This window comes from Grus americana, chromosome 8 (assembly GCF_028858705.1).
Source record: "Grus americana isolate bGruAme1 chromosome 8, bGruAme1.mat, whole genome shotgun sequence".
Lineage (NCBI taxonomy): Eukaryota > Metazoa > Chordata > Aves > Gruiformes > Gruidae > Grus > Grus americana.
In genome coordinates this window covers 33,010,973-33,025,442 of record NC_072859.1, presented here as the reverse complement: position 1 = coordinate 33,025,442, position 14,470 = coordinate 33,010,973, and the positions used below count along the sequence as shown (strand labels likewise).

General features: G+C 45.9%; 1 protein-coding gene across 13 annotated transcripts in view; it reads left to right on the top strand.

Annotated features, from left to right (window-relative positions):
• Positions 1 to 12,227, top strand: part of DOCK7 (dedicator of cytokinesis 7) — a 108,489-nt gene extending 96,262 nt beyond the window's left edge. For 9 of the 13 annotated variants that reach the window (XM_054832975.1, XM_054832973.1, XM_054832972.1 and 6 more), the window contains 7 exons: positions 3,797 to 3,922; positions 5,299 to 5,388; positions 6,096 to 6,332; positions 7,319 to 7,462; positions 8,330 to 8,436; positions 9,476 to 9,643; positions 11,721 to 12,227. In XM_054832975.1, coding sequence (XP_054688950.1) covers positions 3,797 to 3,922; positions 5,299 to 5,388; positions 6,096 to 6,332; positions 7,319 to 7,462; positions 8,330 to 8,436; positions 9,476 to 9,643; positions 11,721 to 11,763 — 915 coding nt within the window. In that variant the 3' untranslated portion in view covers positions 11,764 to 12,227. Of the gene's footprint in view, positions 1 to 3,787; positions 3,923 to 5,298; positions 5,389 to 6,095; positions 6,333 to 7,318; positions 7,463 to 8,329; positions 8,437 to 9,475; positions 9,644 to 11,720 lie in introns of all 13 variants that reach the window. The other 4 variants (XM_054832970.1, XM_054832983.1, XM_054832978.1 and 1 more) reach the window with 1 other exon arrangement.
• The last annotated feature ends 2,243 nt before the right edge of the window (positions 12,228 to 14,470 follow it).

Sequence of the window (14,470 nt, the reverse complement as noted above, 5' to 3'; positions counted from 1 at the left end):
CTTACTATTGTCTGTTGTGGTAAGTTCCTACTTGTGGAATTTTTTCCCCCCTCCCTTTCTCTTTTTTTTTTTTTTTTTTGCCCCCTCCTTTTTGTTTTTTTGTTTTACACTGTGGAAACCCCAATTTCATTTTACCAAAGAGCTATGCCAACAGCAGGACCCCCCCTCATGTCACAAGGAAAGTAGTATTGCCAACTACAAGCACTGAAGTATCCTGAATCTGGCACCAATGCATTTCTGAGACCTGCTTAAGCATACCAAGTGGTGGGTTTTTCTGCTTGTGTGTTTGTTCAGTGAATAAATGTTGAATTAGTTCTTTTTGTTTGCTTTCCAGTTAGGAAAGTTGTTAGGAAAAATCTTTTCATGCTATACCATTAGAATTCAAAAATGCTTTTTAAAGCATGCAGGGTGAGATTGCCATTGAATAGCAGGACTCCAGGAGCTGGTACTTTCAAAAAGATCAATATTTGAAAACTTGTAATAGTTGGCAACACTGCAAAGGACCTTGGGTTAAAATTGAGCAAGAAAATAACAATGCTCAGTTAGGTAAAGATGGCTGGATTTTTGCCTTCTGCGCAGTGTGTATGAAGGAGTTACTTTTATTCCTACATACTTCAGGCTGACTCTGCCTTCGGGCAGCTGCTGCTGTGTTCATCACTCTTGCGTCTGATTTTTGAAATATTGTTGGCAAAGCTTTTTGTGTGCGTGCAAGAGATAACTCTAAAACTTTATTCCCAGCAATTTTGAAAGGTATTTACCATGCATAATAACAAATCATGAACCTTCATAAATCATGGTGGCTGTTATCTGCTCTGCCAGTTCTGTAATGGCTATTCAGTGTTCACCTTCATTCTCTTCTCCTCCCAAAGACCTATTATTTTTCATAAAATAATAGGAGATAAAATGCTTTTAATAATTTCTCCCTCGTGTCTGCATTTTTAGCTCTTTTCAGAAACAAGACCATGGAGTATTTTTAAGTTATTTGTTTTGTTTTCAGTACTGTGATTAGATAGACTTTGGTATTGGCTAAATTTCAATTAAAAGATCCTAGTATGGAGCCATCCTGTATTCTTAACGCCAGGCAAGAAATGTGAGGTAAGGACTGGCCCGTAGGTGTTTGCTCTCCTGGAGCAGTGTGTTTCCAGCCCCTTGCTTCCAGGTGCAGATCCCCCAACATGAGTCGCATACGTTTCATGGCTGATGGATCCAGGGCTTTGTCACGTTAGGGGCTAACCAGTGTTCCTCACTGCTGGCTCTTCTCCCGGGGATCCTTATGAAAACTGAGTTTCAGCAACTGGATTTATTAGGAAAAGCCAGTGCAACTGGTCTTCGTGATGATGAAACAGGTACTTAAGTTGAGAGCTGCCTTCACATGGTGGCACTGAATCTCACTCCGCTGCTACCACTCCTGGGACTTCCCAATGCCCTATTACTCTTATTTTATGCATTTAGTAAATGCCACCAGAACACCTCATGAATTGATGCTGATCAACAGACAGCATCTTCTTCCTCACCCACTGTTATTTTTTCAGCAACATAAACGTACACTGCCTGTAACAAATAGGTGTCTGGGCAGATGTCCATGTGGCAGATACCTTGTGGGGACCAGGTTCTGCAAATGCTTCATAGCCTGAAAGTCACTTGCCAAGTAGGTAGAAAAAAACCACATGAGTTAGAAGAGTAGGAGTGTGTCCCCCATGATTGGGGCCTGCCCTGTGCCCGTGGGTTGGGGCAGGATCCCACCAACTTCCACGTGGAGCATGCCCAGGCCCCATGTATGGTTTGGGGAGATGTTTCTTATGACAGTTCCCCTTGGGCTGACATGGAGTTACCTTGGGAAGTGCTTTGAGAAAGGAGCCCTGGAATCACAGTCCTCTGCCTATACCATTGCGATCGAATTGAAAAAGATAACACAGGAAGCTGGAAATGCTGGGCATTGAGGGATGTTAGCATGGGTAATACTGTCCAAAACTGTGGCTTTGAAAAGGTAGTGATGAGTAGATTAAGGGTTCAGTAGGCTGCTCATTCCTGTATGGGTCCAGAGGGACAGGCACGGGAGAAAGACAGGCAGCCCAGGGAAATAGCTCCCAGATGTTGCCAGATGCTACTTCCAACTAAGTACTATTTGCAGCTGGGGGTGGCTGCGGTGTGGTGAAACCCTGTAGTCTGTGCTGGCAGGTGGATAAAAGCCCCTCTCTGGAGGAGGGGTGCCCGAAGGGACGGGCTAGAGCAGGGCTCCAAGGAGCCGCCCACGCCATGTTAAGCGTATGAGCAACTCGCTGCGACTCCTTGTTTTCTTAAATTGGAGAGCAGAGCCGATGAATTTCTATCTGTCGATGTCCCTTAGTAAAGCCAAGATGTCCCTGTGTGTATTAAGCAAGGCTGCTGCTGGCTCTGGTCACTTCAGGCTTCACTTCCACTGCAGAGCTGGGCATCGGTGAGCTTTGCCCTCCTGAACGCTTGGGGCAGGCAGCAGCCCTCGCCCCGAAAAGGCAACGCTGCAACCTGGCTGTGCCTTGGGTGAGAGGAGCGAAACCATGCTGGGGTAGCTCCAGAGTCTCCTTCAGAGGAGGAGAAGGCGGTGGCTTGCCATGACGGTGCTTTTTCCAGTCTCTGGAGTTTGCCTGAGGGCTTGCTTTGTTTTATTTTATTTTAGTTTGGCTTATTTATCCTCTTTGCCTTCCATAGATCATGTTCACCATCACCACAAGAGATCAGTTTTGCCATAGCAAAATACTAAAAAAAAAAAAAAGAAAAAATCATACATGGCAGCCAGGACATCTGTAGGTGCTGTTTGAAACCAAACACTAGCCCAGACTCAGAAACATTGAGTGTTAATACTACATCACACTTTCTCACGAGAGTAAAGGTGAACATTTTAGAGTTTCTTGCTGAAAGGCATTTCTGGTTTGTGCATGCAGAGTGAGTTTTTTTAACAAAATCAAAGGTGTGATTTATTTTTAAAGCGTTTTTCTTCTCTCTCTCTTAATCAGATTTTCTTCATTACTTTTCCAGCAAAAAATCTCTCTTGATTCTCTACTTTTTGTTGCATTTCTGGGCCAAATTCACCACTGGCTCAAATGGAAGCAGGTACATGATATAGTGGATTGCATCTGCTTTCACCAGGAGTGACTTTGGCCCTCTGTACTAGACATTAGTTACTAGACGAGAACGTAACACCTTCCAGTTGACATGCTCTTTAAAAAGCACTTGCGTGTGTGTGTGAGTGAACTGGACGTTGACTTCAGCCCAATCCTGCAATTACTTGCGAGTGGGTTTTGGGGGCTCTGCTGTGGGTAATTTTCAGGGGTGTCCGTGTGCAATATCCTCCCTGCGTGCTGCAAGCTGTCAGCAACCCGACTTCCCTGCGCCTGTGCCGACAGCCTACGGACCAGGCCAAGGGCTGTCTGCGTAGGATCTGGAGAGCCTGAAATAATTACCCAAATGAAGGGACTTGCCTTTGACTGTTCCTCAGAAACATCCGACACCTCCAGCCTCCTCCTGGGGTGGGAAAAGTCATTGCAGGGTTGGGCTAATGGTCGTAACTGATCCATATAATTTCATGTTAGTTTATAATTCCATTGCGGTGTTTGCTGCTAAATGCATTCATGCTGAGTTCCAGGTGTGTTTTTTCTTTCCCTTCTTTCCTTCTGTTTTGTTTTGGGTTTTTTCTCCTTGTTTTTTAATTTCTTTTTTATTTTGCATAAATTCAGGAGCCTGCCTGCAGCCATGCTTGGGGGTATGCGTGCCTCCACGCTGAAATAACCTTTTGTTTCTCCAAACCTAGGATGGAAAGAGGATGTTTGGCACCTACTTCCGGGTTGGTTTTTATGGAACTAAATTTGGAGACCTGGATGAGCAAGAGTTTGTTTACAAGGAACCCGCGATAACAAAGTTAGCTGAAATTTCCCATAGGCTCGAGGTGAGATGATTGTGGCTGACCTCAAATTCTGTCTGTGAGTTCCAGTTTGACTCCTTTGCATCAGTTATTTAAGAGCTGCGTTGCCAAATTACAGGAAGTGGCGGAAATGAAAATCGTTGGGCAAAACCAGCGCCGTGCCTCTTGGAGCCTGACGCAAGGCTGAGCTTAGCAAAACAGCCGCTTGCCAAAACAGTTTGCAGAGCTCCGCGTGGTGACCCGGAGCTGGGCCCGATTGTCTCCTGTCCTCTGCGGGAGGCGGGAGGAATGCAGGGAGAGGAGTCCCACAGGTTTTCCCTGGTCTTGCAGCAAGAGCCGCAGACCTGCTATGATCATTCAAGAGGCTGGGGCATATCATGCTGTGTCTGCATTTCTCTTCGGCTGCCTGGTGGAAATGGGGTGAGCTGGGCTTGACAAAAGGTTGAGATGCCTTTCAGGATCTGACTTTTCTGAAAGTACTGCATTTTGCTGCCATTTTGTTGCCTTCACATCACGTTCCTCTCTCCTAGAGACTGAACCCTCTTCAGGCGGCTGAATTTCAGAGCCCCTGAAGCAGGATGTCACAGGTCTGAAGTTTGTTTCAGCCGTGGACAAGCAAAGGCACCTCTGATTAATCTACCTGGGGCTTGGGTGCAGCTCCAGGTACCACCGTGTAATGGTTAGTCTGGCCTGGTTTTGTGCCAACTAACCTGTGTCTAGGTAATGTCTTAGCACAGTTTGGGGGACAGCGTGGGTCAGAGCCTGTTCCTGGTAAACACTGTGGACAGATGAGGCCATCCCCAGTGGGAGAGGAAGATTGTTTAGCATCGTGGCTCTGGGCCGTGCCGTGCTACTTGTTTGTAGGGCCCGAGGACAGACCTGGCCCTATTTTATTTGCTAGAATAGATCTTATGTCACATTGTTGCTCACAACAATTCCGCTGCTGTCACGTTGCGCTGAAAGCAGCAGCGCTGTTTGAGGTTTAAGCACATGAAACTGAGTTCAGAATCCGGCCATTCACCCAGCCCAGCAAAGCCACGCTCTGAAGCAGCACCTGATTTCCAGGCAGATCCCGTATTGACCCCAGTTTTCAGTTGAGCTCACAGACACACAGCGAGCTCAAATGGCTTGTTCAGAACCACGCAGCGTGTGTGCATGCGGTTGGAAGGCTCCCGAGTTCTCCTGCCTTCCAGGGCGTTAGGCTGTTTTTTTCCCTGTTGCCCCTGGAATGTGACAGATTTAATTCTCCTGGGTTCAGCAGATCACATTCAGCCCTGGCACAGCTACTGTTGAAGGCATGTGGAGCTTCACCTTCCCCGAATATGCCTTTGTCTCTCCAACCCCCATCTCTGAAGGCTGTGTTTGATGGTTTCTTTCAGTGCATTTGCTCTTGATTGTAGGGATTTTACGGAGAACGGTTTGGTGAAGATGTGCTTGAAGTGATTAAGGACTCAAACCCCGTGGACAAATGTAAACTAGATCCTAACAAGGTAAGAACACAAGTACAGGTTTAGAAGCAGAACAGGTCCTGAACGTATGCAAATGTAACGGGACAAATCCTGCCCTGAATTTCGCCAAGTAGGCAGTGAAATCCACATACAGAGCGTCTTGTGACTGCTTGGGATGAGAGTTGGGGAAAATCATCCCAGCAAAGGAATGTGACATTAGCCATTTTGTTCCCTGCCCTAGGCCCAGCCCTTGCAGTGGTTGGTGGGAAGGGAGGGCGAGGGGACGAAAGGACAGCAGAGCCCCAGCTGCATTTGCCTTTCTCTGTAGTCTCCGCTGAGTGCAAGGAAGGGAGTTGGCCATTCGCTGGCCTCTGCCTTTTTTTGCAGCTGCAGCATTTTGTCATTCTTGCGCCATGTCCTTTATGTGTAGGAGAAATAACAGGAGCACGGCTAGGAAACAGGACTGTGGCATAGGGCAGGGCATTATCTGCAAGGAAAGGAAACGCTTCATGTGGAGAGCATGAGAGGAGGGGGGCAGCGTGCTGTATTTTATCCAGGCCATAAACTGCTGAGCAGCTACCAGCACCCCTAGTCCCTGTCAACGAGTGTGATTTTTCTGAGTAAAGGCAAAAACCAGTCCTAGTTCTTCCAGAGGTGTCTTCAAGAGGAAAGAGAGCAAGCTGGGCAGGAGTCAGCTCTTCTCCTCTGGCCCTGTACCTCACCATGCACGCCTGGGTTCCTTCCTGCAGGCCTACATTCAGATAACCTACGTGGAGCCGTACTTTGACACGTACGAGATGAAGGACAGGATAACTTACTTCGACAAAAACTACAACTTGCGGCGATTCATGTACTGCACGCCCTTCACGCTGGACGGCCGAGCTCACGGGGAGCTGCACGAGCAGTTCAAGCGCAAAACGATCCTGACGACGTCCCACGCTTTCCCTTACATTAAAACCAGGATAAACGTCATTCACAAAGAGGAGGTGAGCCCTGCGCTTTCAGGGGCTTTCGTGTTTGAAGGGAACTATTATACAAGATTGAGGGAAGTGAATGTTGCTGAAACTCGTACATAATGTACTATTGTACGTGTAGTTTAATACCACGGCCATGTCCCTTCACGCCATCACACCAACACAGATGCGCCCTCCTGGCCATCACTAGTCTCCCTTTCCCCTCTCTGTTAAAGATGCATAAATTCAGCAGAGAGCAAGAGGAGACAGCGCCGTTGTGGGCTGCTCTGGCTGTTCACTGCCAGGGGCTGTGCATGAGACCCCTTCATTCTGAGTTTAAAAACGCCTCGTTTCCATTGAACTTTGCCCTGTTCCTATTCAACCTAAACTAAACCCAGACCAATTTAGAAATGCAGTATGTGCTGCTGGCTCTTTCACCAGTGCATCCAGCCCACAGCAGCTGGGATACGCAGGGGCCCTTGGTGAGCTTTGTAGTAGTGCGGTAGTTGCTCCCTTCCATTCTGTGTGAACAACGTGTCCCTTGCTCTGTGTTGCAGCTCACTTTCATGGCCTCAATGGCCTCAGGCCAGTGAGGTCCTGAGGCTTTATAGACAGATTTATCCCATAGCTGTGTTAATTTTTCAAGGGTAGGTAGGAACTGATGTGATCCCTGAGACGCAAGGAAAAATGCTGAGGCACTGACGTAGTGCTGTAACCCTGGGCAGTTGGTTGCAGTGACCACAAAGGGACACGAATCTGCCCGCTCAGAAGCAATCTCAGAAAGCTCTTGAGCACCCATGTGTAGAAACACATTTAAAAATCAAACTTTTTCTTGATGTTCCCAAACCAAGACTGTGATGATGCGTTTCTGAAGTGCTTCTGTCCAGACCGTCAGTCCTATTGGTGTCCTCCACCACTTCAGTGTGCCACCCCCAGGTGACCTTGGTGTTTCTGAAAGTCTGTGTCTGGCTGGCAGCCTCAGCCATAACAAGTGTCCTCTATTCTGGCTACTTGCTTAGATCATTTTGACGCCCATTGAAGTTGCCATAGAGGACATGCAGAAGAAAACACAGGAATTAGCTTTTGCAACCCACCAAGACCCTGCGGACCCAAAGATGCTGCAGATGGTGCTGCAAGGATCAGTAGGTACCACAGTAAATCAGGTGAGGATCGCTGTCCAAGTCGGAGACACTGGGGTAGTGCCTATCACTCAGTGCAGTGGATGCTCAGCGTTATTTCTAAATTACTTTGGATTTTTTTCACCATTCAGTCTGTGGGATGTGTTTAAGGTCACTGGTGGGTCTAGACCAGCTGCTCTCAGTGACTTTGCCATTTAAGTAAAAGTCCTGAAAAAGTGGTTAGATCTGGAAAGTGGTGGAGAAGAGACAGCCCTCCTTCCATTACTAGCTCCTTCCTGGCATTCACAGTTGTTTCCACCTGCTTCTCCTTTTCCCTTAAAAAAAAAAAAAAGTTTTATTACTTTCCCTTTGGTTAGCCAGGCTCTGGTGGGTGGAAGTAGGATTGTGTCCTGCTGTGGTTTTTGAACAAAACGGAAAGCAAAACTAGTGAATGGAGAAAAGTAGAGGAAAAAAAGTGAGGCAATATGAGTAAACCTCTATTAATACACAAGCTGGAAAAAAATCAGCTGGAATTTCAAGATCTGGGTTGAGTTTGCGGTGCTGGCAAACACTTCCCTGGTTCCATCTGCATTGTTGAAACTTTGTCTTGGTTGTGAGTTGAGCAAACTTTGTCAAGAGTCCTTATAAGAGAAAACAAATGTAGAATCTGTGCGTTTTCTCACACTATTTTCCAAAAGCAGAGTTTTATTTAAAAAAAAAAAAGGCTAAAAGAGATTCAGTTGACATGATGCTTGGTGATTTATGCCAGATTTACCAGCTGCAAATTTTCAAGATGCATTTTGTAAGGAAATGTTGCGTTTTATGAATGTTTCTATGTGCAAGAAGTTTCTCCAGTGATTGGATGTGACAGACAGTTCCGAGAAACTTACTTTTTCTCTTCTGTTTCTAAAGGGACCATTAGAAGTTGCACAAGTTTTCTTGGGTGAAATTCCCAATGATCCAAAGCTCTTCAGACATCATAACAAACTACGGCTCTGTTTCAAAGACTTCACGAAAAGGTATGGAGTATTGTCTTCAAACTGCCTGACAGACGCAGTTATTACTACCACGTGTACAATAACACAGGGGGTATTGGGAGAGAGGAGTATTCATGTTGTAACTCCATCTGTCCAGTTCCCATATGCAGCTGTATTCCTCGGTTGATTCCCCATTTCTCTGGTGCTGCTGGTACATGACTTAAGGGGCTGAAGTCATTTGGCTTTGCTGTTATCAGGAATGAATTAGCGATCACAGTTCAGTTGTGAACAAGTGTTCCTGTTTCAGGAAACACAACTAGCCGCACTGGCACAAATGAATTCACAGCTTGGCCAGGGTCAGGAGAAGCTGCTGAATTGGCCAGGAGATTTAATTTCCTTCTGAAGTGAATTTCTCCAAACAGAGCAGAAGCATGCTGGCAGAATTCTCTCAAGGAATGTGCTGGCTACTCTGCTTTCCTCTTGAGTAATGCAAACTGCAGTCTCAGTCCAGCATCATTTGCAAGCACCAAGGAATTTAAAAAAAATAAATAATTGAAATAAAAATGTTCCATGCAAATAGATCCAGTGGCAGTGTAATTTTCCCGTATGTAATAAGTGGCGTTGATGATACATTTCTTTTCATACCCTTTGTTAAAATTACATCTTTCCAAGTAGAAGAGGTCCCAATGAACATCTCATAGTCTGCTATTTATTAACCTTTCCTGGGGAGAGCAGTAGATCAATCCATCTTTAAGACCTCTTGGACTGGAAGTGGCTATGTGGAGATCAGTTTTTCATTTCTCTTCAGGGAGGATAAATGTAACTGGAGAATAAATTAAAAAGGAGTTGCCCCTGTGGAAGTGAAATGGAAATTGGAAATACGACACCCTCTCCTTTCCCCATGGACACCAACCCGTTTAGCTGAGTCTTTATTATCCAAGAGACAAGATTAGAGGAGGATATTGTGTGTCATCCCAGGGGAACAGAATGATTTTTTTTTTTTTGTTCTATTAGATTAACAGCTCTCCAGCAAGCAGGTCCTTTTTTATGTGCCCAAGTTTCACAGGCTTTTGTTTTCTAGATGCGAAGATGCTCTGCGCAAGAACAAGAGCCTGATCGGTCCAGACCAAAAGGAGTATCAGCGAGAACTTGAAAGGAATTATCACCGGTTAAAGGAATCTCTCCAACCTTTGATAAATAGAAAGATCCCACAGTTGTATAAGGCAGTGCTGCCAGTCACTTGCCACAGGTGGATATTTGATTTTACTCTTTCAGCAGAGATAAGGAGGGTGTAAAACTGGGGTGTCTGATCTTCCTGGTGAACCTGTGACATCTATTTGTTTTCAATTATGACTCTTTTGGCTGAGACCATCCCTTTTCCCTTCTGACCTCAGAGCACCTCCCCTTCCCAGCAGTTACGGCAGGCGGAGTTTGCAATGGTTCCTTTTGTTCCTCATCGATGAGGAATTTTTTTTTTTTTCTCATCCTGCATCCCATTCTTTTCAGATTCAAAACCACCCTCAGTGTGGCAGAACTTTGACACTTGTTTCTTCCCAGTGGAACTGGGATGGGGAGCTCCAGGGACAGGCAGGGTGGAAAAACAGTTGGTGTCTTCCATGCTGGAAGACCAGTCAGTTGGAGTCTGGGCTTTTTGTTTGTCTGCCATGAGACTGAGCATAAAAGCCCGTCTGGGAATGTATGAAGCAGGTGAGAGCCCGTAGCACTGTAGTCCACTGGCACCAGCTGCGGCTGAGCAGGGGGATTTTGGGTGCGTTAAGTTTCTAACAAGGCTCTGGCTCCCAGAGCAGGGGCAGAAGTGTTTCCCAGCAGGTACCCTCCACATAATCTTTGGCGTGACAACCCCTGTTGTGTCCCCTCTCAGCAAGGGAGGCTGACGCAATCCAGCAGGTCTGCCCTGGCATCGTGGTCTCACACCCGTGAGTGGGGTGAGGGTTGTTTTTTGGAAGGAGCATCCTTAGCACTGAGCAGGACAGCAACAGTGCTTTTAATGACAGACCCTTTAGGAGATTTGTGTGAATGTGGACTTCAGCGCATGTCCAAGCAGGTGGTTTAGGTGAATACAGCCCTCGTTTTGAACCTCTCCTCATGTAAGTGTTCTTCAGAAGTAAAGAGCAATGGGGAACATGAAAAACGCTGTGAAAAGAGAAACTTGGCAAAATTACATTAGAAAAAGAGCAAGATTTAGTGCTGGAAATGAGTGTTTGTAGATCACACAGCAGTGCTTAGTGAAGTTCTGTAGCTGAATTTGATGTCTTTCTGTCTGCTGAATACTGCAGAAAGGGCCTTTCCTCATTTCCCAGGTTTAAGCTCTCCCCAGTGATGCGGTGGCTCTTCTTTGCTGGAGTCCGATTTCACTGGTTGGGCATGGTGGAAGTACCAGTGCTTCCCTCCCCACCAAGGTGGGAACCTCACAGCCACTTTTGTCCTGGTAATTATTTTCTAATCCCATGAAATTCAGCCTGTGCAGGGAGTCTAATATAGGTATTTCAGGCAAACTCCACTTAGATTTATTTGAAAGACTTAAATAAGATTTCAGTAGTGCAGGTGGTTTGTGCTGCTTCTCTATGTACACATGAATTAAACTTTCTGTCAGCTTTCATGTCAGTAAGTCTTGGGCAGTTAAACGATCCCAGGTACAGACCCAAAAGCAATTAGTTCTCTCGTGAGACCCCCCTGCAGTGCTGTGTCCAGCTCTGGGGTCCCCAGCACAAGAAGGACATGGAGCTGTTGGAGCGAGTCCAGAGGAGGCCACGGAGATGATCCAAGGGCTGGAGCACCTCTGCTATGGAGCCAGGCTGAGAGAGTTGGGGTTGTTCAGCCTGGAGAAGAGAAGGCTGCGGGGAGACCTTAGAGCCCCTTCCAGTCCCTGCAGGGGCTCCAGGAAAGCTGGAGAGGGACTTTTTACAAGGGCATGATGTGATAGGATGAGGGGTAGTGACTTTAAATTGAAGGAGGGGAGATTTAGATGAGATCTGAGGAAGAAATTCTTCTGTGTGAGGGTGCTGAGGCCCTGGCACAGGTTGCCCAGAGAAGCTGTGGCTGCCCCTGGCTCCCTGGCAGGGTTGAAGGCCAGGTTGGATGGGGCTTTGGGCAACCTGGGCTAGTGGAGGGTGTCCCTGCCCATGGCAGGGGGTTGGAACTGGATGGGCTGTGAGGTCCCTTCCAACCCAAACCAGTCTGGGACTCTATGACTTAATTTTTGTAGTAGCCAGCTGTAGAAATCAAGTACAGAATCATTCATCTGACGAGGCTTCTTATTTCATCATGGAAAATATGAGCTCATCATTGTATTTTCTCTCCCTCAGAGACTCCTTCAGCAGGATGAGTCTTCGCAAAATGGATATCTAAACAAGTTAAAAACCAAAATAAAAAAAGCACTTAAAATTAAGGTTTTGAAAAGAAAGAGCCTTGTTATCAGCGCTGGGAATCAAAGAAGTTTTATTGTGAAATAAAACTTGGACTTCATCCTGGACATCCCACACACCTCTTCCTCCATCAAAGTGTTCAGTGGCCAAAAATCATTCTGAATTGTCAAATGTAGACTTATCAATGTTTGAAAAAAAATCATGACAGTGGTATCCAGAGTATTGGTGATAAGCTGTAAACTTACCTGTTTTTTAAGGCATTTTTATGACTCAAAGGTACACTAAACGCATTTACCTTTATTTATAGCATTACCTAATGTTAAATTTATTTACTTTTAGTTCAAATATTTAATTTATATTAGGACCATACGCAAACGCATTTTTGAAGTTTTTAATGTAGTGATGATGGTTATTTTGATGGTACTATTAAATATGTGAATGTTTACACTTTAATTCCCTGTGCATTGGACTTCAGAACTCGCCATCCTTGGGCAAAAGGTTCAGAGGAAGGTAAGTCTTACTGTAACACTTCTTAACCGAGTGGTGATGTTTTTATTATCCCTACCCTTTTCCCTTTGTAACTCTGAATACGATTTGCTGCAAAGAAAAATAATTCCATCTGTAGCCATCAGAAGAATTGAGGCACATCTTGTTACCACTTCACTTCGCTGGTACAGAAGGAGGTAGAGTTTCAGCGTGGCCGCTCTGGGTCCGTGGTCATTTTTACCGGCTGGGAAGCCCAAACAACCCAGTAATCTCATCAGACCTTTAAATGTGCAATTCAACGTAGCGGTCTACGTGCAACTAGATGCTTTTTTGTGTTCCTTTTTCAATTTAAAAAGTAATTTCACGGAGAAAAAGAACATAAAACGATGTCAGTTTAAGTTAAAAGCTTACATAGAAAGCATTCTTTGCATTGTTATTTATGTAAAGAAAAACATCTGTGTTACAGCCGTTATTTTGGTGGCTAACGCAGCACTTCAAGGAACCATCAGAATTGGAGCCAAGTACACAACTCCTAAACCTAGTCCTGTATATTCTTCCTCTTTGTACTGAACAGGGTGGAAGAGGTGGTATGTGATTAAACACAAGCTTACTCTCTCTCTAAATACCTAAGTATGCATACATATACATATATACACACATATATAAAAAGCTCTAAATTTGATACATACTTTTTTATATATATAAGAAAAAAGTGGGGTTTATACACGAGCTTTTAAGATAGCAAACAATTGCACATCATCACTTCCAATTTGTGAGTATTTGACTTTTGAAACCTAAACAGTTTTTACCTTCAGTTCTAACCTACACATTCCTGTATGTTAGAAGGGGCTGGCGGGGGGGTAGGGGGGTGGTTTGGGGTTCACCCCCTCTCTGCTTTAGCACCTGTAGCTGCAGCAAGTGCCCACCCTTCTGCATCAGCGGGGGGGAGTTAGGGTGGGGAGGGTCTTTTTTATTCTCGGTACTTATTTTGGGGTGTTAGTGGCTGCCTGTCAGCGCGCTGGTAGCAGGATGATTGTACCCGTGCTGCTGAGCAAGGCTGGATCGGCACCGTGTCTGGGAGCCAGCGTGGGCTGTTGGGGCATGGCCTGCCCCGGCGGGGTGGTACCCGGTGGGATGGTACCCGGTGGGATGGCACAGGGTGAGGCAATGCAGGACAAGGCAGCGCAGGGCGCGCTGGCTGTGGCCAAGGCGTGTGTGTTGGGGAAGGGAGAGCGGTACTGCCAATTTTCGCTCCTCCTCCCGTGCTCTTTTGTTCCAACAGCTTCCTCACAGTGGGGCATTTTGGTAGCTAAGCGCGGTGCTCTTTGTGTGCCGGTCTCTGACAGTTTCCTTTGAACGCAAGTGGTCTGAGCTAGTTCTGTGTTACAGGTTCTAACGCAGGAAAGCCTGCATGGAGTTTCTTGCATAAAGCAAAACTCCTCTAAGCTCAGCGTTTTCTCCCCCCGAGGCATTTCAGAAGCCTATTGCAAAGCCCAGGGGTGGCGACAAGGCGGTGGAAGCTGCATGGGAGTTGGGGACTCTCAATGGAAAATACTAAGGAAGGAGGAGGTAGCTTTGCAAGAGGTTCATATGAAGAGGCATGCAAAATGTTTACAAAGTGAAAAAGGGGAAACAAATCCCAGTAGCCATGAAAGAATGAAACCTTAATTTACAGCGGTGCTTGATTGTTTCTTCAGCTAGGAAAGCATCTGTGCTAATTTGAATCTTGTATAAATATCCTTTTTTTTTTTTTTTTACTGAATGGTCCCGTGTCAGCATAAGTCTGACTGGCTTATCAGCACAAACAGCACGACAATTGTGTCGAACTCCAGTGAGGTATCGGGGAAGGCCAAGATCAGGCAGCCACGTTTTGTTTTCCGTTGCAGCGAACTACGGGCCAGGTGCAGTTCAGGATCTGAGTTACTGCAGCGCGTGACTAGTTCAGGAACAGTGGCAAGTCCTTTACTAGAGTAAGTCTCAAAAACCCCCCAACTCCCACCCCCCCATCTGTCCTTATGCCAGGAGTGTTTTTTCATTCAGCATATTCCAGCTGATTGTTTTCTGTTCAGCTACCAACAAAGAATGTTCCTCTGGAGCTATGTAGGATGATGGAAGACAGCTGGGTCTTCCTTCGATTACACTGTAGCCAGGATTTTGTTGTTGACTATAACGGTATTTTGTTTCCTTGGAACATTTCCTGTTCC